The sequence below is a fragment of the Etheostoma spectabile genome, unplaced genomic scaffold (genome assembly GCF_008692095.1).
Source record: "Etheostoma spectabile isolate EspeVRDwgs_2016 unplaced genomic scaffold, UIUC_Espe_1.0 scaffold00569967, whole genome shotgun sequence".
Taxonomy (NCBI): domain Eukaryota; kingdom Metazoa; phylum Chordata; class Actinopteri; order Perciformes; family Percidae; genus Etheostoma; species Etheostoma spectabile.
The window spans coordinates 1904-20435 of NW_022605456.1; the positions used below are offsets into that span (position 1 = coordinate 1904).

The 18532-nt window shown below is 43.0% G+C and overlaps 1 protein-coding gene across 1 annotated transcript; it reads right to left on the bottom strand.

The window, feature by feature from the left end:
* Positions 1-353: 353 nt before the first annotated feature.
* On the bottom strand, positions 354-3914 carry LOC116685548 (zinc finger protein 239). Its single transcript, XM_032510554.1, has 3 exons — positions 3896-3914; positions 2161-2246; positions 354-1783 (listed from the first exon to the last, which is right to left on the bottom strand). Exons 1-3 carry the CDS (start codon positions 3912-3914, stop codon positions 725-727), a joined length of 1164 nt encoding a protein of 387 aa, XP_032366445.1. The 3' UTR covers positions 354-724.
* Between the last annotated feature and the right edge of the window lie 14618 nt (positions 3915-18532).

Sequence of the window (18532 nt, forward strand, 5' to 3'; positions counted from 1 at the left end):
AATCACAGAATTAGCCAAAAGCTAGCAAACCTCCCCCCCCCCTGAATACAATCAGCTGTTCTCATGGCACAGGGAACATTTCACCAGTAGAAGGAAAAATGGATTCAATACAATTTCAGCAAATTTTGGACGCTAACTTGATGCCATCTGTGAAAAAGCTGAAGTTAAAGAGAGGATGGCTTCTACAAATGGATAATGATCCTAAACACACCTCAAAATCTACGGTGGATTACATCAAGAGGCGTAAACTGAAGGTTTTGCCATGGCCTTCACAATCTCCTGACCTCAACATAATGTAAATCTATGGATAGACCTTAAAGGAGCAGAAATCTCAAAGAACTGGAAGACTTTAGGAAGGAAGAATGGGCGAAGATACCTCCAACAAGAATTAAAGACGAAGCGTTTCCAAGCTGTGAACTTGCCAAAGGGGGGGGGGGGTACAAAGTGTCAACTCTGCAGGGGGCCAAAACTTTTGCAGACGTCATTTTTTATTTTGAAAGTGTAAATGATGGAAATGAAATACAACCTTTTGTGACACATTATACGAATGTCTAATCTGTCATTTGATGCCTTTTGGAGATTTTTCCATCTTTTTTTTTTATTCTTTATGCACATTAATACACATTTTTATCTAGGGTGCCCAAACCTTTGAACCCACTGTTGTTATTGTTTTTTCTTGACGCTGTACTTTCATATGTCTCTTTGTAGTTTTGCTTATTTAAAGCTAAAGTACTTCAGACCAGGTCGGCTTCTCTCCAGTGTGTCTGCGCTGGTGGGATTTAAGGTTAGTTCTCTGAGAAAACGTTTTCCCACAGTGTTTACAGCTGTACGGCTTCTCTCCGGTGTGAATGCGCTGGTGAGATTTAAGGCTACCGCTCTCATAAAATGTTTCCCCACAGTGTTCACAGCTGTGCGGCTTCTCTCCAGTGTGAATGCGCTGGTGAGATTTAAAGCCACTACTATAAGTAAAAGTTTTCCCACATTGATCACACCGGTACGGTTTCTCTCCGGTGTGAACACGTTGGTGGATTACTAGGCTAGCCCTCCTTGTAAAGATTTTACCACATAGATCACAGCAGTACAACTTCTCTCCAGTGTGAATGCGCTGGTGAGATTTAAGGTTACTTCTCTGAGAAAACGTTTTCCCACAGTGTTTACAGCTGTACGGCTTCTCTCCGGTGTGAACACGCTGGTGAGATTTAAGGCTACCAATCTCAGAAAATGTTTTTCCACATAGATCACAGCTGTACGGCTTCTCTCCGGTGTGAACACGTCGGTGTAATTTAAGGCGACCATTCCCAGAAAACCTTTTCCCACAGTGTTCACACGAGTACGGCTTCTCTCCAGTGTGAACACGCTGGTGAGTATTAAGGTGACCACTCTGAGAAAATGCTCTACCACATATATCACAGCTGTACGGCTTCTCTCCGGTGTGAATGCGCTGGTGAGATTTAAGGCTACCGCTCTCAGAAAACGTTTCCCCACAGTGTTCACAGCTGTGCGGCTTCTCTCCAGTGTGAATGCGCTGGTGAGATTTAAAGCTATTATTATAAGTAAAGGTTTTCCCACATTGATCACACCGGTACGGTTTCTCTCTGGTGTGAACACGGCGGTGGTTTACTAGGCTACCCCTCCTTGTAAAGGTTTTACCACATAGATCACAGCTGTGTAGATTCTCTCCAGTGTGAACTCTCTGATGAAGATTTAAATGTCCGGATGTTGTGAAGGATTTGTCACAGTGTTGACAGTGGTGAAATATTGGTCCTTTTCCTCTTCTCTGTTTCTATAGCAACAGACAGGGGGAGACAGAGAGAGAGAGAGAGTTAGTGAACAACTTTCTTAAACCCTGGACTTGCTCTCACTCTTATGTTATTATGGAAGCAAATGTAGTGTACCTTGGTCAACTAGGGCTGGTTTTAAATGTGCTGTATAAATAAAAGTGAACTAAACTGAACCATCCCCTCGCTGTAAAATAAAAAGAAATCACTGTTTGTGAGAACGTTTTTAATTTGTATTTTAGTCTCTCTCTCTCTAACCTTCCACATGGCAGCAGAACACTTCCTGAAGATACCGAGGCAGTAAGACCCATGACAGGTCAGCGAGCTACAGAATAGTTTTCTGGGTCTCTTCAGTCTGGAGTAACCTCTTTCCTTCACTCACCTCCTCCTTCTTCCTCTTGCTCCCTCGCTCCTCTGAGTCTCCCGAGGCCTCCCTGACACCTTTCCTCTTGCCCTCCTCCTCCTCCTCCTCCTCCTCCTCCTCCTCCTCCTCCTCCTGGTGGTGTCTCTGTAGGTACTCGGTGATCAGGTCCAGGTCCAGGTGGTCTTGCGGCTCCCATGTGTTCTCCTCACTGGAAAGGTGAGTGCAGACAGAAGAACATCTCCTCACACTTTGTTTTTTAGGAAATACATTCTCACTCTAGCTGCTAGTTTGGATTATTCCTTTAATCTGTTGCCATGGTGATAGGTTATTTGCGGTCTGTCTGTGTGTGTGTTGTTTGTGTGTGTTGTGGTGTGTGTGTGTGTGTGTGTATATGGACCAAAATCACGTTTATTAATATTCTAGACTCCTCCTTACTCTGAGAACCCCTTCCATTTCAGCAGAAACTCTACTCTTCCCTTCACCACTCTTGCGTCCAGAACCTTCTCCACCACATACTCCTCCTCTTCCTCCTTCACTGCTGCAGGCTCCTCCTCCTCTTCCTCCTCCACTGCTACAGGCTCCTCCTCTTCCTCCTTCACTGCTGCAGGCTCCTCCTCCTCCTCTTCCTCCATCACTGCTGCAGGCTCCTCCTCCTCTTCCTCCTTCACTGCTGCAGGCGCCTCCTCCTCATCCTCTTCCCTCCTTCACTGCTGCAGGCTCCTCCTCCTCCTCTTCCTCCTTCACTGCTGCGGCTCCTCCTCCTCTTCCTCCTTCACTGCTGCAGGCTCCTCCTCCTCTTCCTCCTTCTTTCCTGCTCCGGTCGCCAGCTTGACGTCTGCCCCAAGGGGGGGGGGGGGGGTTTCAAGTGAGTAACCGTGGTAACCAATGATTGTTCTTGATTGGGGTTCACTACTTAACTCTCAGAGGAGAACCCTGGAAAGCAGAATCACGGAGTCAGTGAGTGAGAGAACGAACCGCCGTCCTCGTCTCCAAATCTCTGTTTATTACAAATTCTCCCAAACACACAAGCAGAAAACAGTCGTCACACAACAACGTTCCCCTCGTGGAAACATGTCTCACTTCAATTTAAGAACCCCAACACCATTTTCTTTACTTTCAATAATAATATCTATCTCTTCTTTCTACCTCCAAACTCCTCCGTTATACTAATGTCATCATGGAAATCATAAACCCTCTTTGGCTGGAAATAAATATTCAAACGACTTCAGAGTCAAAACATGAGCCATCATACACCTGGGGACAATAGTTCCACTTATAATACATTCCTTTACTAATACTCTGGACAACTTTTAGGAGGAACTCCCCTTTAAGAGTTAAACAACATTTTAACATTAACAATCAGGATACGTTAAAAACCACAAAATAACTCATTACCAGGGAATGGAAGCACCAGCACCCAGAACCACACACACAACCCTATGCTAACTAGCATGTTAGCTAGCAGGAATTAGCCGGAGCCTATGTTAATGTTAACTAGCATGTTAGTTAGCAGAAAATTAGCCTGTGTCTATGTAATGTTAACTAGCATGCTAGTTGATAATAGATAAGATCTACAAACTTAATTTAGATATCTGAAAAGGACCATATAGATATCTTGATTTAGTTGAATTAAAGATATCTTGAACTGGAGTTATGACGATGAGGTGTAGTGGTAAAAAAGAGGTGGGTAAACTATAAATCTGTGATCAGGTGGATCAGGACGCGATCCCCAATAAGGTGGGCCAGGGCCTACCGGTGTATCCTGATGACATTGCTATAGGCTGTCTTTTATCACTGGCTGTTCCCTCATAGCCACAATCATATTCAGTTCATTCATTAATTGAAGTTCTGTTAACAAGACTCAAGAAGGACATATATGGTTGAAATCTATAAAGTTTACTAAATGACAAAACAGACAACTAAAAATGTGTAAAATATCACATTTAACAATCTGGAATGAAACCCTTTTACTTTTGTCTTAAAAAGAAATTACTCAAACCAACTAATCAAAAACCCCATTGATTTTCTCCATATGAATTTAGATTATCAGCCATAATGTATAAACCATCCGAGGTAGACTGACCCAGTTTCTGCTCCTGATGAAGCTAGAAGTCTGTATGATATCGACCTTGTAACATTATAAGAAAACAATTATCCACTATCTTACGTAAAAAACTACATTACCCACAATCCTAAGCGTAACAGCAACGTTTCAGATGGTACAACTCGCTGTTACCATAGAAACGTTTACCGTACCCCACGAACTGCAAACAGCTAGAGTGACAACAATAACTAGCGCTAGCTGACTAGCAAAGGGAGCTTCTTGTCACTAACGCCCAGTGGCCACAGAATGCATGAAATAACATCCTAATACAATCCTAATAACAGTTATTTATCAGACAATATATCCTGAATTTCACTAATGGGAAAAAGTAGCTAGGTGACCCTGCAACTTCCTGTCTGAAAGGGGGAGGCTAACCTAATCAGTGCCGTGGCTTTTTGAGTCAGTGGCATGAATCTGCCATTAACCAAATTAACCTCAAAAACATTAAGTGAGTCCGGTTTCCGAGCTCACTCACTTTGGGCTTCTTTAAGAGACCGTTTGCTGGCATCAGGAGGAGGCTGCTGTCTTGGCGGCGCTTAAAAAAATTATGGATATCCATTTTTACCCATTCATCATTAACTACATGAGACATGTAGCCTAATGTAGGATAGTGTGACTGACGAATCTTTGACTGCGCTTCCTGCTTGATGTTTTAAGCCCCCGGCGTCGACTTCAAGGCTCCCAACCATTGCCCCATCCTAGTATATTACAGGTAGCGCTGCCTGGAAGGCAACGCTGGGGGCTCAGTACCCCAACACCGCAAGAGATTAGTCAACACTGCAGTAATGCAGCGCAATAGATGGACTTCGTCTTAGGTTTAACAACCTATGAAACTAATAAAGAACAATATGAAACTAAAACGACATAAGCTTAATTTAGAATGGCTTTGGGACGATAGCTATTCAGAGGTGGGTAACCGCCATTTCAGAATTTTGAGAGGTGCATAAACGGCGTTTAAGCCTCCACTACATCCCTGAGTATCACATTGTAGACATCTCAAACTGGAATTACAGATATCTATAATTCTATAATTCAGTTGCGAATATCCTTAATTCACATAGTGGATATCTGCAACTGAACTGTAGATATCTGGAATGATAATGATAATACAAATTAATGGCAACGTGATGTGATTTTAAATGTTAAAATGGCCATACGATACACACCTGTTAGGTAGCCGCGAGCTCTATTGTTTACCAAGCCCGTTTCCCGCGGTTCCAACGCGGCTCTTTAGCTCGCCTTTCCCCATCATAACCTCCATAACTACCCCCCCACAGCTTCAGCCCCACACACACGGCAGAAGGAAACCGGCTGTTGTCATAGTTACCGAGTACCGACCTGGAAAGCAGAATTACGGCATCAGGAGAGAGGAAACAACCGCCATCCTCGTCTCCAAAGAGGAGGAAAGTGTCCGTCACCTGGGCCCCGGGGTGTACCGATACCCGCACATTGGTTCCGCTTTCTTGTTTCCCCCCCTACGTTAATATTGCTTCCAATAAAATATGAAATTCGTACTAAACGCTACGAGATGCTGCTCTATACACGCTAAAGTAGTGATTATTTACATGGAGTTTGGTGGAGATATGCTGCTCTATACACGCTAAAAGTAGTGATTATTTACATGGAGTCTGGTGGAGATATGCTGCTCTATACACGCTAAAGTAGTGATTATTTACATGGAGTCTGGTGGAGATATGCTGCTCTATACACGCTAAAAGTAGTGATTATTTACATGGAGTCTGGTGGAGATATGCTGCTCTATACACACTAAAAGTAGTGATTATTTACATGGAGTCTGGTGAGATATGCTGCTCTATACACACTAAAAGTAGTGATTATTTACATGGAGTCTGGTGGAGATATGCTGCTCTATACACACTAAAAGTAGTGATTATTTACATGGAGTCTGGTGGGTTGGTGATGGTGATTTCTGTTTCATGTTAAACAAAAAGGATCTTACTCTTTAACTAAAGGTCTATCTCTGTAGGGATCCATCCCATAATGTTGTCAGACTCTTTAGAATAATAATCTCAGTCTGTCAGAGACAACACAGAACCTTAGTGGACGGAAACTTTACCTTTTAATTAGGAGTTTGACACAGACACAACAGGAAGAATCCATCATCAAATAATCAGCATGTGGCCTTTGTTTTATTGAACTTTTTGCATTAAGTTTGTTCCACATTCCCCGACATTTAAAACAAGTCGATCATTGACGTTATTCTACAAGTCAGATGAATAAATCAGCCAACCCAACTCCCTACGGACTGAGCTACTGCCCCCCCCCCCCCAGTAGTTATACCTTTGACTTTATGACTTTAATTATGACTTTGTGAGACAAAATAACACGAGGAGACAGATCTGATCAGATCTGCTTCACAGTGCAGAGTGTGATGTGAACAGGAACTCTGATTTCAGCAGCTGGTCTTCAGTCAGTGTTTCTCCACAGGAGACTCTCAGTCCTGCAGAAGACACAGAGACACTGAGGAACCAGACCAGACCCCAAACCCAGGAAAGAGAGGCTGAGTGAATGTGGTGTTGAAGGTGTGGAGGTGGATCAGTGAGTCAGAGGAGACTGTGTAGAAGGACAGAGAGCCAGCAGGAACGTCCACATACACTGCTACTCTGTTAGAGACAGAGCAGGAAGTGAGGAATGTTCTTCTGTTATTGTGCCTGACAGAGTAACCACGTTCATCAGAGCAGTACAGACTCCAGGAATGATCATTACATTAATCCAAACACAAGTCTCTACTGTATCCTTTCCTTCTGATTCCTCTAACCTCACTGATATATCAACCCCTCCTCTCCTCTCGACCTCCAGTAACAGCGACCAGTCAGACCATCTCTACACAGCAGCTGAAGCCAGCAGTCAAATCGTGTTTGATGATCAGGATATGACTGATCCTTCATCACACCTGTCACCTTCCTGTTGTTGTCGGACAGTTGAGTCTCCTGTGTACTGTGTTTGTGTCCAGTTCAGTTCCCAGACATCTGATGGAGAGAACAAGACACAATACAGCTGCAGGTTATCATCTGATCATTTATTAACAACTTTACTGACAAGAACTGAAAGAAAACCCTTCAAACGTGATTTGATATCCAGCTGTGAGTGATGTTTAACAATCCAGTTCTACCAACATGAAGAGTTCCTGAACATGAGAGTCAACATGTCAACAATGTCCAGCTTCTTGTCCTCGTGTTGACCCGATGAGGACAGCTGATGATCCAAATCTAGAAACATCAACTGAATAAAGTCTCACTAATAAAACTGTCCCATCTTCTTCTACTGCAGCACAACGCAGCTCTGAACCATCTGCTTTCTAAAACTGCTATTAGCTGATGTTCAGTTATAGAAATACCTTTTATGGATGAAAAATGAGGATTTATGGTATGTTTGTGTCTGTGTGGTATATCTGATTCCAGGTCTCCCATCAGGGAGGAACTGGAAGATAAATCTACCTCAACTCACTTTATTCACCTTTTAAAACATCTTTGGGACATTATCATGCCGTTTGTGTTCATGGACTGTGAGTTATATCAACTCTTATTTATTAAAAACATCCAGAGAAGAAAACTGAAGGTTACTTGAACACAACTTATGTGTGAATAAAAAATAAAGAAACAAAGTTAGCTTTCTGTTGGCTCGACTGTTGATTCATATATTTATCTTTATTAGTTCTGTTGGATCAACGTGTTCAGTTTGTTCTGTTTGTGGATTTTAATTAATTAATTAAATCCTAACATCTTTCTAGAAAAAGAAAGAAAATATATCTTCGTACTTCAGACAAGAAAATCTAAAATCAAGTGTAGGGCCTGTAGCTATCTCTGTGAGAATAAAGTGAGACTAGTGAGACCTAGAGATCATTAGCTGACGTTGTCTCCCTGCTCCTCCTGACCATCAGAAAGGTGTTTAACGACCTTGCTTTAACGATGGGGACGATGGAACTCAGAGGCTGGACAACATACAAAGAAGATAAGACCACCGACCAGGGACGGGCTAGGGGACTGGTCAACACGCATAAAAAGTTTTGGTTAGCGGGAACCAGTTCCTGGATAGACTCTGTCTGAAGGCTTTCTGTTAGCTCGACTGTTGATTCATGTATTTATGTATTTTTTAGTTCTGTTGGATCAACGTGTTCAGTTTGTTCTGTTTGTGGATTTTAAATTAATTAATTAATTAATTAATTAAATCCTAACATCTTTCCAGAAAAAGGAAGAAAATATATCTTCGTACTTCAGGCAAGAAAATCTAAAATCAAGTGTAGGGACCTACACAAATACTGTTAAATAAATATATAAAGTATTTTATACAGTTAACTACATTAATACATGGTGTTTCAGTTCATTACAGGTAAATACAATAATCCTGCTTTAATTCTGCTGGGTCTTCTTCAGACAGCAGAGATGGGAAGTAACTTTGTACTCAAGTAGATTTTGCTGACATTTTTACTTTATCTTACTGTTTATTTTTTGTGGCGACTTTTTACTTCCACTACTTACATTTTAACACAAATATCGGTACTTTCTACTGCTTGCATTTTATAAAATTGGCTCGTACTTTAGTTTTGTACAAGAGGTTATTATGTCGGGAATAGCACGGACACGCGCCACACACCGCGAGCGGTGCGCGCGCCACACGGAGAAAAAAGTGAGAGAAATGAAAAAGAGACAAGCTGTCGGAGGATAATCAGCTGAGATTGTGTGTGTCTTTGAGAACTGGAAGTCGTATAACTGATATTGCACTTACTTGACGACTTGTTCACTTAAGCCTGTTATTGGTCTAGTTATTCACATTTAAAGTAAATTAGTGTGTGTTTGGTGTGTTCTTCACCTGTTAGCTAGGTTGCACGTTGATCTTAAGGGTGGAAACTTTCATTAAATATGGGATTTAAAGCAGTGTTGCAGACATTACATGTTTTTCACTTTTGAAATACCGATATAGCTCATAGTGAGTTAAGTAGTTCCACAGTGGAGGCACCACGTTATTGTTTGTTGATTATTTCTTTATAGTTACCTATGCCTATAATAACACATTCACTGGTAAAGGGAGATTTAGCCAATTCACCATAATAAGTAACCTCATCTCATATATACTTCCAGTGCCAGGAAGGGGTCTCTTATGATACATTTGAAAATATATGATTTTCTCGCCTAAATTTTTACCCCCTAAAACATGCTGCAGTTTCCACATGCTTTGGCCTCTGGGATGACCCTGAGTTCATTGTGAAGCTAACACTCTCAGCTTGTTGTTTCTAGTGGCAGTGTGACACTAGGCCTACTGACACAGAGCTTCAGAGGTTAGAACACAGAATTTCTATTTCCATCCAAGTAAATCATCTGAAAAATTCATAAAAAGCACTACTGTAAGCATATTACATGGGCTATAACTAAAATAGTAACCCTAGCCCACATTCTCAACTTAGAACCGAAAAAATCCAGAAGAAAATGACTTATAAATGGATTTTATATGAATGTATTTCTACAGATATGTCTCTGCGTTTGTCTCATTTCTTATTTCTAAAAAAGCCAAAAAGTGCTAAATACAAAACTTCTGAAATACAAAAACACATCCACATCACTCATACACATACCTAAAAAGAAGTACATACATAGATTTATAGGAATAAGTAATCATAATTTGATGAAATGGTGAAATGCCATAAGAATGCAATATTTTTGGTTTGAAAGGGCTGGAGACCGTCCCAGGGATAGTTTTGTCTGGCCATGTTTGATCAATCAACTCGTCTCTTATTGGCTACACAGGGATGCCAGTTTTATGACCTCTTTCTCTAACTGGTGGGATATGCTGTCAGTTTTTTTCCCACATGGGCCCAATGGGGACTGTGGGATTTGATTGGCTAGTCTGAAGGATATCTTGAGATAGACTGATGCTATTGGCTGGGGACATCAGTGGAAAGTGCAGACGCCACAGAATCTGGCGGTGTGCCGAGTGAGAATGTTGCATGCACAGGGGAAAAGATACACACGATCAAAACCGAGAAATGATGCACTATCTAGATTTCTCTACGTCGAAACTTGGCCAGAAACTACAAGATTGTGAGGGGACCAGATAATTATGGATTACAAGGCTTGGATATTCTAATACCTTGGAGTGTTTGCGAAGTAGGAAAACCACGTTTCGTCGGCGATCTTTCACCGCTGTGATTAAAGACACGAGGAGACAGGTAGGACACACACTCGATTAAACTCGATTCTTTCTGTCTTTCTTACTTCAGAACATGATTAGAACCATTGTGAGTAACCTTATTGCTTTGTGTGTGGGCTCGATGGAATCATGAGACTTTAAGCTTTCTAACGATGTATGACTTGAGCGTGTTATGACGGTTTAATGCAAGTAATAACGTCCTTTTATGGTGCGTTCCAATTTCGAACCACCAGTGGTACATTGAAAACAAACAGATTTAAACTAGTGTAACACACAGCTGAGTTCTCTTAGAGCAAACTTAAAACACACTTACACTTCTTCAGACCAGGTCTCAGTCTCTGTGGTCCACCATGGTCCACCCTGCAGCAAGACACAAAGACACAATCCACTTCATACTCAGGGCTGTGGATAATTGAAGGTTTAACATCATATTGTGAATGAGACGGAGTGAGACTACGTGACTCTGCAGCTTGTTCAAGTCAAAGTCAGGGCAATGCTGCTAAAGCTGTCACAGTGTGGTTACACCTTTCAGGTAGAAGTTAATGCCGTTGAGTTTCCTTATTTGTTGTTGTATTTTTCTATTTGCTGTTGTGATTTGCACTTCAGGGCCACCGTACTTTCCGGGCCTCTGACTTTGAATTAATATTTGTATTTGTGTTATAAGATTGAGAACCCCTGTAATACACCTTCACTTAGATCCTCCATTGAACATTAACCAGAGTTTCTCAGTTAGTGACAAAAAATAAATAAAATGAAGTCTTGGTCCGTCCATACCTGAGAGTGTCCAGTCTGCAGTCTGGATCCTCCAGTAAAGCAGAAAGCCGCTTCACTCCTGAGTCTCCTGGATGATTGTAGCTCAGGTCCAGCACTCTCAGATGGGAGGGGTTGGAGCTCGGAGCTGAGGCCAGAGAAGTACACCCTTCCTCTGAGATCATACAGCCTGAGAGACTACACACACACACACACACACACACACACACACACACACACACACCACACACACACACACACACGGTTGGTCATGACAATTCAGGTACGACTTTGGCCATCTCCCGGGAGCAATACTTTTAGTGCTAGAAATGGTCGGGGCTTTACAGTCCAGCTGTATACAACAAGAACTAATGTTGTGTAGCTACTTGAAATTTTCATCATCCATTAAAGAGAGGGAGAGAGAGAGAGAGAGAGAGAGAGAGAGAGAAATAAACCATGTTTCTAATTGTTTTGCAGTTATTACATTCTAAAGCACAAATTGATTTTGCTCCGTTCTGCTGTTGTTGAAGCTGCCTGTAAAAACCCAGCACAATTAGGGAATCACTAATTTTAGGCTCAGAGCTGAATGCTAAATGTAGCCTATTTTGTATTGCGACACTATACTATTTCATATACTGTGTTTTTATACAGCAGAAAGGACTTAGAAGTTGAGTTTTTATTTTACTTGATTGTACATCTTACTGTGAGAGAGACAAGGTATTGTAAGACATGTATTGTCATACTTTTGTTAAAATAACAATTTACACTTTACGATCCCAGTTTGTTAAAGAGCAGAACTCCAGATTACTGCTGTGGCTTCTATGTCTCTGTCTGTGATGTGGACATGTCTATCCTGATTCGGTCTGGTTTCCCCATATGCAGATGCAGATCCACATACACAACGTAGTGAGACTGTCACAAAGGGACCGTCACATCAGCTTGAGTCTTCCTCAGCCGAGCTGCAGCCAGACAACTCTGACTGGCTTTAGTCGTTGCAGAGAGTTTCACAAAATAACAAAGGGCAGGACAGCCAGCTGGCCTCTTGTTGCGGGACTATTAAGTAATATTAGCTGGCTTGTGTATGTCTTGTGTCTTTGGTTCTGTTAGCAGAGATGTTAACCCGCTAGAATTAGATTAGAAGTAATGTAATCATAACAAATGCACTTTAGAGGTATCGATATTTATGACAGCAGTGTAGAAGTAAATTAATGTGAAACTGTAGGAGCAAATTGAAAAATCTATGAATGTTACACAATGTTGTTTTAAATTTAATTGTTCCTCAGGTCCTCACTGAACACCAACCTAAGATCTCCAGTCTGCAATGTGGACTCTTCAGTCCAGGGGACATCAGCTCCACTCCTGAATCCTGCAGGTTGTTGTTACACAGGTCCAGGTCTCTCAGACTAGAGGACTGGGAGCTGAGAACTGAGGACAGAGCTTCACAGCTTCTCACTGACAGCTTACAGTCACTCAACTAAAAGGGATTCAATAAAAAGTCAATCCAATATAAAGCATAGGAAGAAAATAACCGCTCAGAGGGTAATACTCTTTATTTAACTGAACACCAACCTGAGAGTTTCCAGTCTGCAGTGTGGACCTTTCAGCCCAGGAGACATCAGCTCCACTCCTGAATCCTGCAGGTCATTGTTACTCAGGTCCAGCTCTCTCAGACTAGAGGACTGGGAGCTGAGAACTGAGGACAGAGCTTCACAGCTTCTCTCTGACAGGTTACAGCGACTTAACCTAAACAGATTCGATAGAAGGCCATCTAATAATTAATATATGAAGAAATTAACAATGTCAAGCAGTTTTTCCCAAACATATTATTTTGTGGTGATGAGCCACAATTAATACTACAGCCCCACTGTAGCTTCTCTCTGTCTGCCGGCAAATGCAGTGGAACTTTCTGCCGAATCATCATACAGGTCCTTCTGGACTACGTGGAAGATCCTTCCTGTCACCACTCTGTCTTTGGCTGGTCCCATCTGGATCAGCGGGGTCCGGTGCAGCAGTGAGGTGAAGCTGTGTTCCTGCCCGGGGGAAGAGACGCTGCCGCCGAGCTCAGATTATATGAATACAATGTTGTCAGTGTTATTGTTGGGGTCCCGATCCGACTCCTACCAAACAAGGAATTGCGCCTGCTTTAGAAATTCAACTAATCGCAAGTTTGCGGTAGAATGCAGTGGGTTGTCAAGGTCAAAATACTACGTAGCAACTGTTAATCAATAAACTTATTATAGATAATGTTTTATCATTTCAATCCAGATGAGTATTGAAAAGTATTTTCTGTGACTGAAAAGGCACGTGTTGAGGATGAGGACCAGTAAGTCTGAAACAGAGCTGAACAGTCCAACTAGTGTAATTAGGGGTCCAAGCCCGAGGATGCGTGCACCGCAGTAATCGCAAGGCGATACGCGGTTCACACAGCAGCTGTGGAACCCTATTGTTTTCGCTAGGTTTCTTCCTCCTTCTTCCTTCTTCATTATTCTTCTCCGCATAAAAGAGGTGCTGCAGCCTAAACCGTACATGGTGGCGACGCGCCATTTTCAGGACTGGTCCGAAAGTCCGCAAAGACCTCAGCCAAAAAAATTGACCCACTTCCACCACTAGTGGCGCTATACCAGGACAAAACGCTTTGGCCCTATAACTCGCAAACCGTACATCGGAAATTTAAAAACTTACATCCACGCGTTCCCTGGATCCTACTGAATCTCGTGATATAGGCCCGCCCATTTCCGCCTAGACTTTTATGCGTGAAAAATCGCGATTTATCAAAACCCTCTTTTTTCGAACTCCTCCGAGACCGTGCAATGGATCTGCACGAAACTTGGCACATAGCATCTCCAGACCAACCTGACACAAATTTTATAAAGATTATTTATAGAATAAGAATTGCGCATTTTAACGCTCAAACAAAGTTTTGTAGCTAGCTATGAAAACACCGACTTTGCCATATCTCGGCCAAAATAAATGCTATCAAAGCCAAACTTTACAATATTACTTGCTATGACCCCCTGACGCTCTGTACCAAATTTGACGACGAACATTGGTTACTAGGGGGCGCTACAAATACAAAACAAGTGTATTCTCATGAACCGCTCATTTGAATTTTACACAATTGACGGATGCCATCTAGGCCCACTCCCGAGGCGGTCCTCGCAGTTGGGTAGTGATTGGCGCACTCCCGGTCGCCGGGGACGACTGGCGCGGGGAGGCTTGGACCCCGTTGAAACTGCGTGCAGTTCTAGTTAGTTATGTTATTAATTTGTTTACAATATTTCAGCCTTCAACCAGTGCTGCTCAAGGAGAAAGACAAGGTCAGGAGAGAAACAGATAGATTCGTTTGGCACTGAAGAAAGAGTAGGAGAGGAGAACAGCATCCAAAAGCGTGTCCTCCTCATTTATTGATGCGTAATTTGTACGGAATAGGTATCCCCCTAACCTGGTCAACACCGCGCACCCCATATTGTTTTGTAATATGTGGAACACTGTTGAGGTTCATTTCATCATTTTCAAATAGCTGAGCACCAACCTGAGAGTTTCCAGTCTGCAGTGTGGACTCTTCAGTCCAGAGGATTCTTGCTCCACTCCTGAATCCTGCAGGTTGTTGTTACTCAGCCGCTCTCTCAGACTAGAGGACTGGAGCTGAGAACTGAGGACAGAGCTTCACAGCTTCTCTCTGAAGTTCACAGCCACTCAGCCTGAAAGGGATAAATAAAAGTCAATCCAATAATTAACAGGAGGAAAATAACACTCAGAGGGTGATACTTTTTAAGTTAACTGAACACCAACCTGAGAGTTTCCAGTCTGCAGTGTGGACTCTTCAGTCCAGCCAACACCCAGGTCCACTACTGAATCCTGCAGGCTGTTGTTACTCAGGTCCAGCTCTCTTCAGACTAGAGGACTGGGAGCTGAGAACTGAGGACAGAGCTTCACAGCTTCTCTTTGACAGGTTACAGTCTTTCAGTCTGAAAAGGAATCAGCAATGCATAAGAATAAGCTTCAAGCAAACATTTACAAATTTAACTAAAGCAAACTACTTTAATCTGAATAGTTGGTATGCACGTACAGATTTTGTTGGAGGCTTTGACCACTGGCAGCAGCCTCAGAAGAGCCTCCTCTGAGCAGAGTATTTCTTCAGGTCAAACACGTCCAGATCTTCTTCTGATGACAGTAAGATGAAGACCAGAGCTGACCACTGTGCAGGAGACAGTTTATCTGTGGAGAGACTTCCTGATCTCAGGGACTGTTGGATCTCCTCCACTAGAGAACCATCATTCAGTTCATTCAGACAGTGGAACAGATTGATGCTTCTCTCTGCAGACAGATCCTCACTGATCTTTGTCTTGATGTACATGACTGTTTCCTTTTTGGTCTTTGAGCTACTTCCTGTCTGTGTCATAAAACCTTGTAGGAGAGTCTGACTGGTCTGCAGCGAAAGACCCATGAGGAAGCGGAGGAACAAGTCCAGGTGTCCATTTGGACTCTGTAAGGCCTTGTCTACAGCACTCTGATGGAGACAGTTTAGTTTACGGGTTTCTCTGAAGACTTTAGATAGCCGGGAGGTTGTTTGTTCTTCTGCCAGCAGGTTGACTCCAGAGTTGGTGAAGGTCAGATGGACATGAAGAGCAGCCAGAAACTCCTGAACACTCAGATGGACAAAGCAGAACACCTTGTCCTGGTACAGTCCACTCTCCTCTTTAAAGATCTGTGTGAACACTCCTGAGTACACTGATGCTGCTCTGATATCGATGCCACACTCTGTCAGGTCTGATTCATAGAAGATCAGGTTGCCTTCTGCAGCTGCTCAAAAGCCAGTTTTCCCAGAGACTCAATCATGTTCCTGGACTCTGGACTCCAGTGTTGATCTATCTCAGAGTTCCCATGATATTTAACGTTCAGTTTGGACTGAACCACCAGGAAGTGATGTACATCTCAGTCAGAGTCTTGGGCAGCTCTCCTCCCTCTCTGGTCCCAACACCTTCTCCAGAACTGTAGCAGTGATCCACAGAAGACTGGGATGTGGCACATGATGTGGAGGCTTCGTGATGTCTTGATGTGGGAGATGATTTTGCTGGCCTGCTTCTTGCTCGTGAATCTCTTACTGAAATATCTCCTTCTGTGGGTCAGTGAATCCTCTGACCTCTGTCACCATGTCAACATACTCAGGATCTGATTGGCTGCTGCAGGTCGTGTGGTTATCCAGAGGTGAGCAGAGGGAAGCAGATTCCCCCCTGATGAGGTTTGTCAGCAGCACCACCACTGAGGTGGACTCTGTAACATCAGTCAGGATCTCAGTGTTGAGGAAGTCCAGAGGAAGTCGACACTCATCCAGACCGTCAAAGATGAAGACAACCTGGACCTCTTCAACCTGCAGATTCCGCTTCTTTGGTTTCACTAAGAGTGATCAACAAGTTCCACCAAGCTGAACTTTCTCTCTTTCAGCACATTCAGCTCTCTGAGGTGATGGGAATATGAACTGGATGTCCTGGTTGGCTTTGCCTTCAGCCCAGTCCAGTGAACTTCTGTGTTAGACTGTTTTCCCGATGCCAGCCACTCCCGTTGTCATCACGGTTCTGATTGGTTCATCTCTTCAGGTGGGGCTTTAAAGATGTCTTCACATCTGATTATGGTTTCTGGTCTGTCTGGTTTCCTGGATGCTGTTTCAATCTGTCTGACCTCATGTTCTTCATTGACCCCTGCAGCCCCTCCCTCCATGATGAGATCTCTGTGAACATCTGATACAGAACGGTTGGGTTTCCTGCTTTAGCAATCCCCTCAAACACACTGGAACTTTATCTTCTGGTTAGTCTTGAGTTTACGCTGACAAACTCCAGAATGACTTCCTGAATGAACACACAACAAGAAATCAATAAGTCAAACAACTATTTCAACATTCAAATAATAAGTATACATTTAATGCATTTTTTTCAGACCTTAATAAATGTCCCATTTTTAAATGTGTTAAAATCCTCTTACTGCTCGCAGACGGTCAGCCAGCTCCTCCTGCTTCATTCTCCTCAGGAAGTGCAGTGTGATCTTCAGAAATGCTTCTCTGCTGCTCCTCCTCTGCTCTTCATCCTCACCCTCCAAAACCTTCTCATCCTCCCTCTGACTCTCTAAGCATTCTGGGTAATCTGGACATAACCCTTCTGAATCTTCTTCATCGTTCTTTATAAAAGTGACGATGTTCTCCTCCAGCAGCTGGACCAGAATGATAAAGTCAACATTTAGTTTAAAGAACTCAACATGGATTCATCTCTCAGTCTGAAGGCTGCTGGTTTGAAAAGCAGCATGGAGACTATTGGGATCTGAATGGTTTTCATCATTTAATCTGTAGATAATAATGGAAATATTCTTTTAATATGTACACACCATAAATATGGAGTCCAGGTCTGTTTGCTGCTGCAGGTCAGACTGACCACCGAGGCCCTCTGAGCTCTCCTGGTGAACTCTGTAGAGAAAACATCAAGTTTAAGAACATTTAATGATCTGTGCACAGTCCTGATGATGACACAATGGCCACTGTGGCTCTTGAGGAGTGTTATGTGGTTCAGGACTAGGATTGGGTATTGTTTGGGTAGCATCATCAGTGCTGTGGTCTGGCCATTCGAGACCAAGTGCAAAGAGACATTACGGGAACACTGTGGACTCTAACTACCAGGGCATTTCTTTGAACCAATCACATTTACATTGTTAGACCGCGCTAATCTGTCTGGTGGTCCTGGTCCTGGTATTACTGGGCATCAGATCAAAACCACATTATGTGGCATCGCCAAACCTCGACTATGAAGCTCTGAGAAAGTCAGGTAATAACAAAGTTCACTTTTAAATTCTTACCTTCCACCAGCAGTTTTTCCGTCTTTAATGTCAATATAACGACCCATAGACCAGTCACTCTTCATGGACACACAGCTGGGTCCAGGTCCAGGATTCTGCTGCTGCATCCTGATACAAACAAAGACCGTGGATCAGCAACTTTAACCAAAATATAATCTGATGAAAAATGCCTTCTCATCTCATCATCTGGATCCAGCATCAGCAGCATAGGCACTGGATGAGAGGAGGAACATTCTTCAGCTTCCTAAGACAAGACTGAAAAAAAGAGTTTTTTAAATTTCAAAATTCACCTGGAAATCAATGACTGATGAATATGAGATACTGGACTGTTAGACCATGCTGATTTAAGGAAAGGACGAAAGGAGCCAGTTGAGGTGGTTCGGGCATCTGGTAAGGATGCCTCCTGGGCGCCTCCCTAGGGAGGTGTTCCAGGCACGTCCAGCTGGAAGGAGGCCCCGGGGAAGACCTAGGACTAGGTGGAGAGATTATATCTCCAACCTGGCCTGGGAACGCCTCGGGATCCCCCAGTCG

Coding starts and splice junctions, on each gene's coding strand:
- LOC116685548 (XM_032510554.1), bottom strand. Junction 1,784..2,160: donor GCAAGAGGAAGAAGGAGGAG/GTGAGTGAAGGA, acceptor CTGTTGCTATAG/AAACAGAGAAGAGGAAAAGG.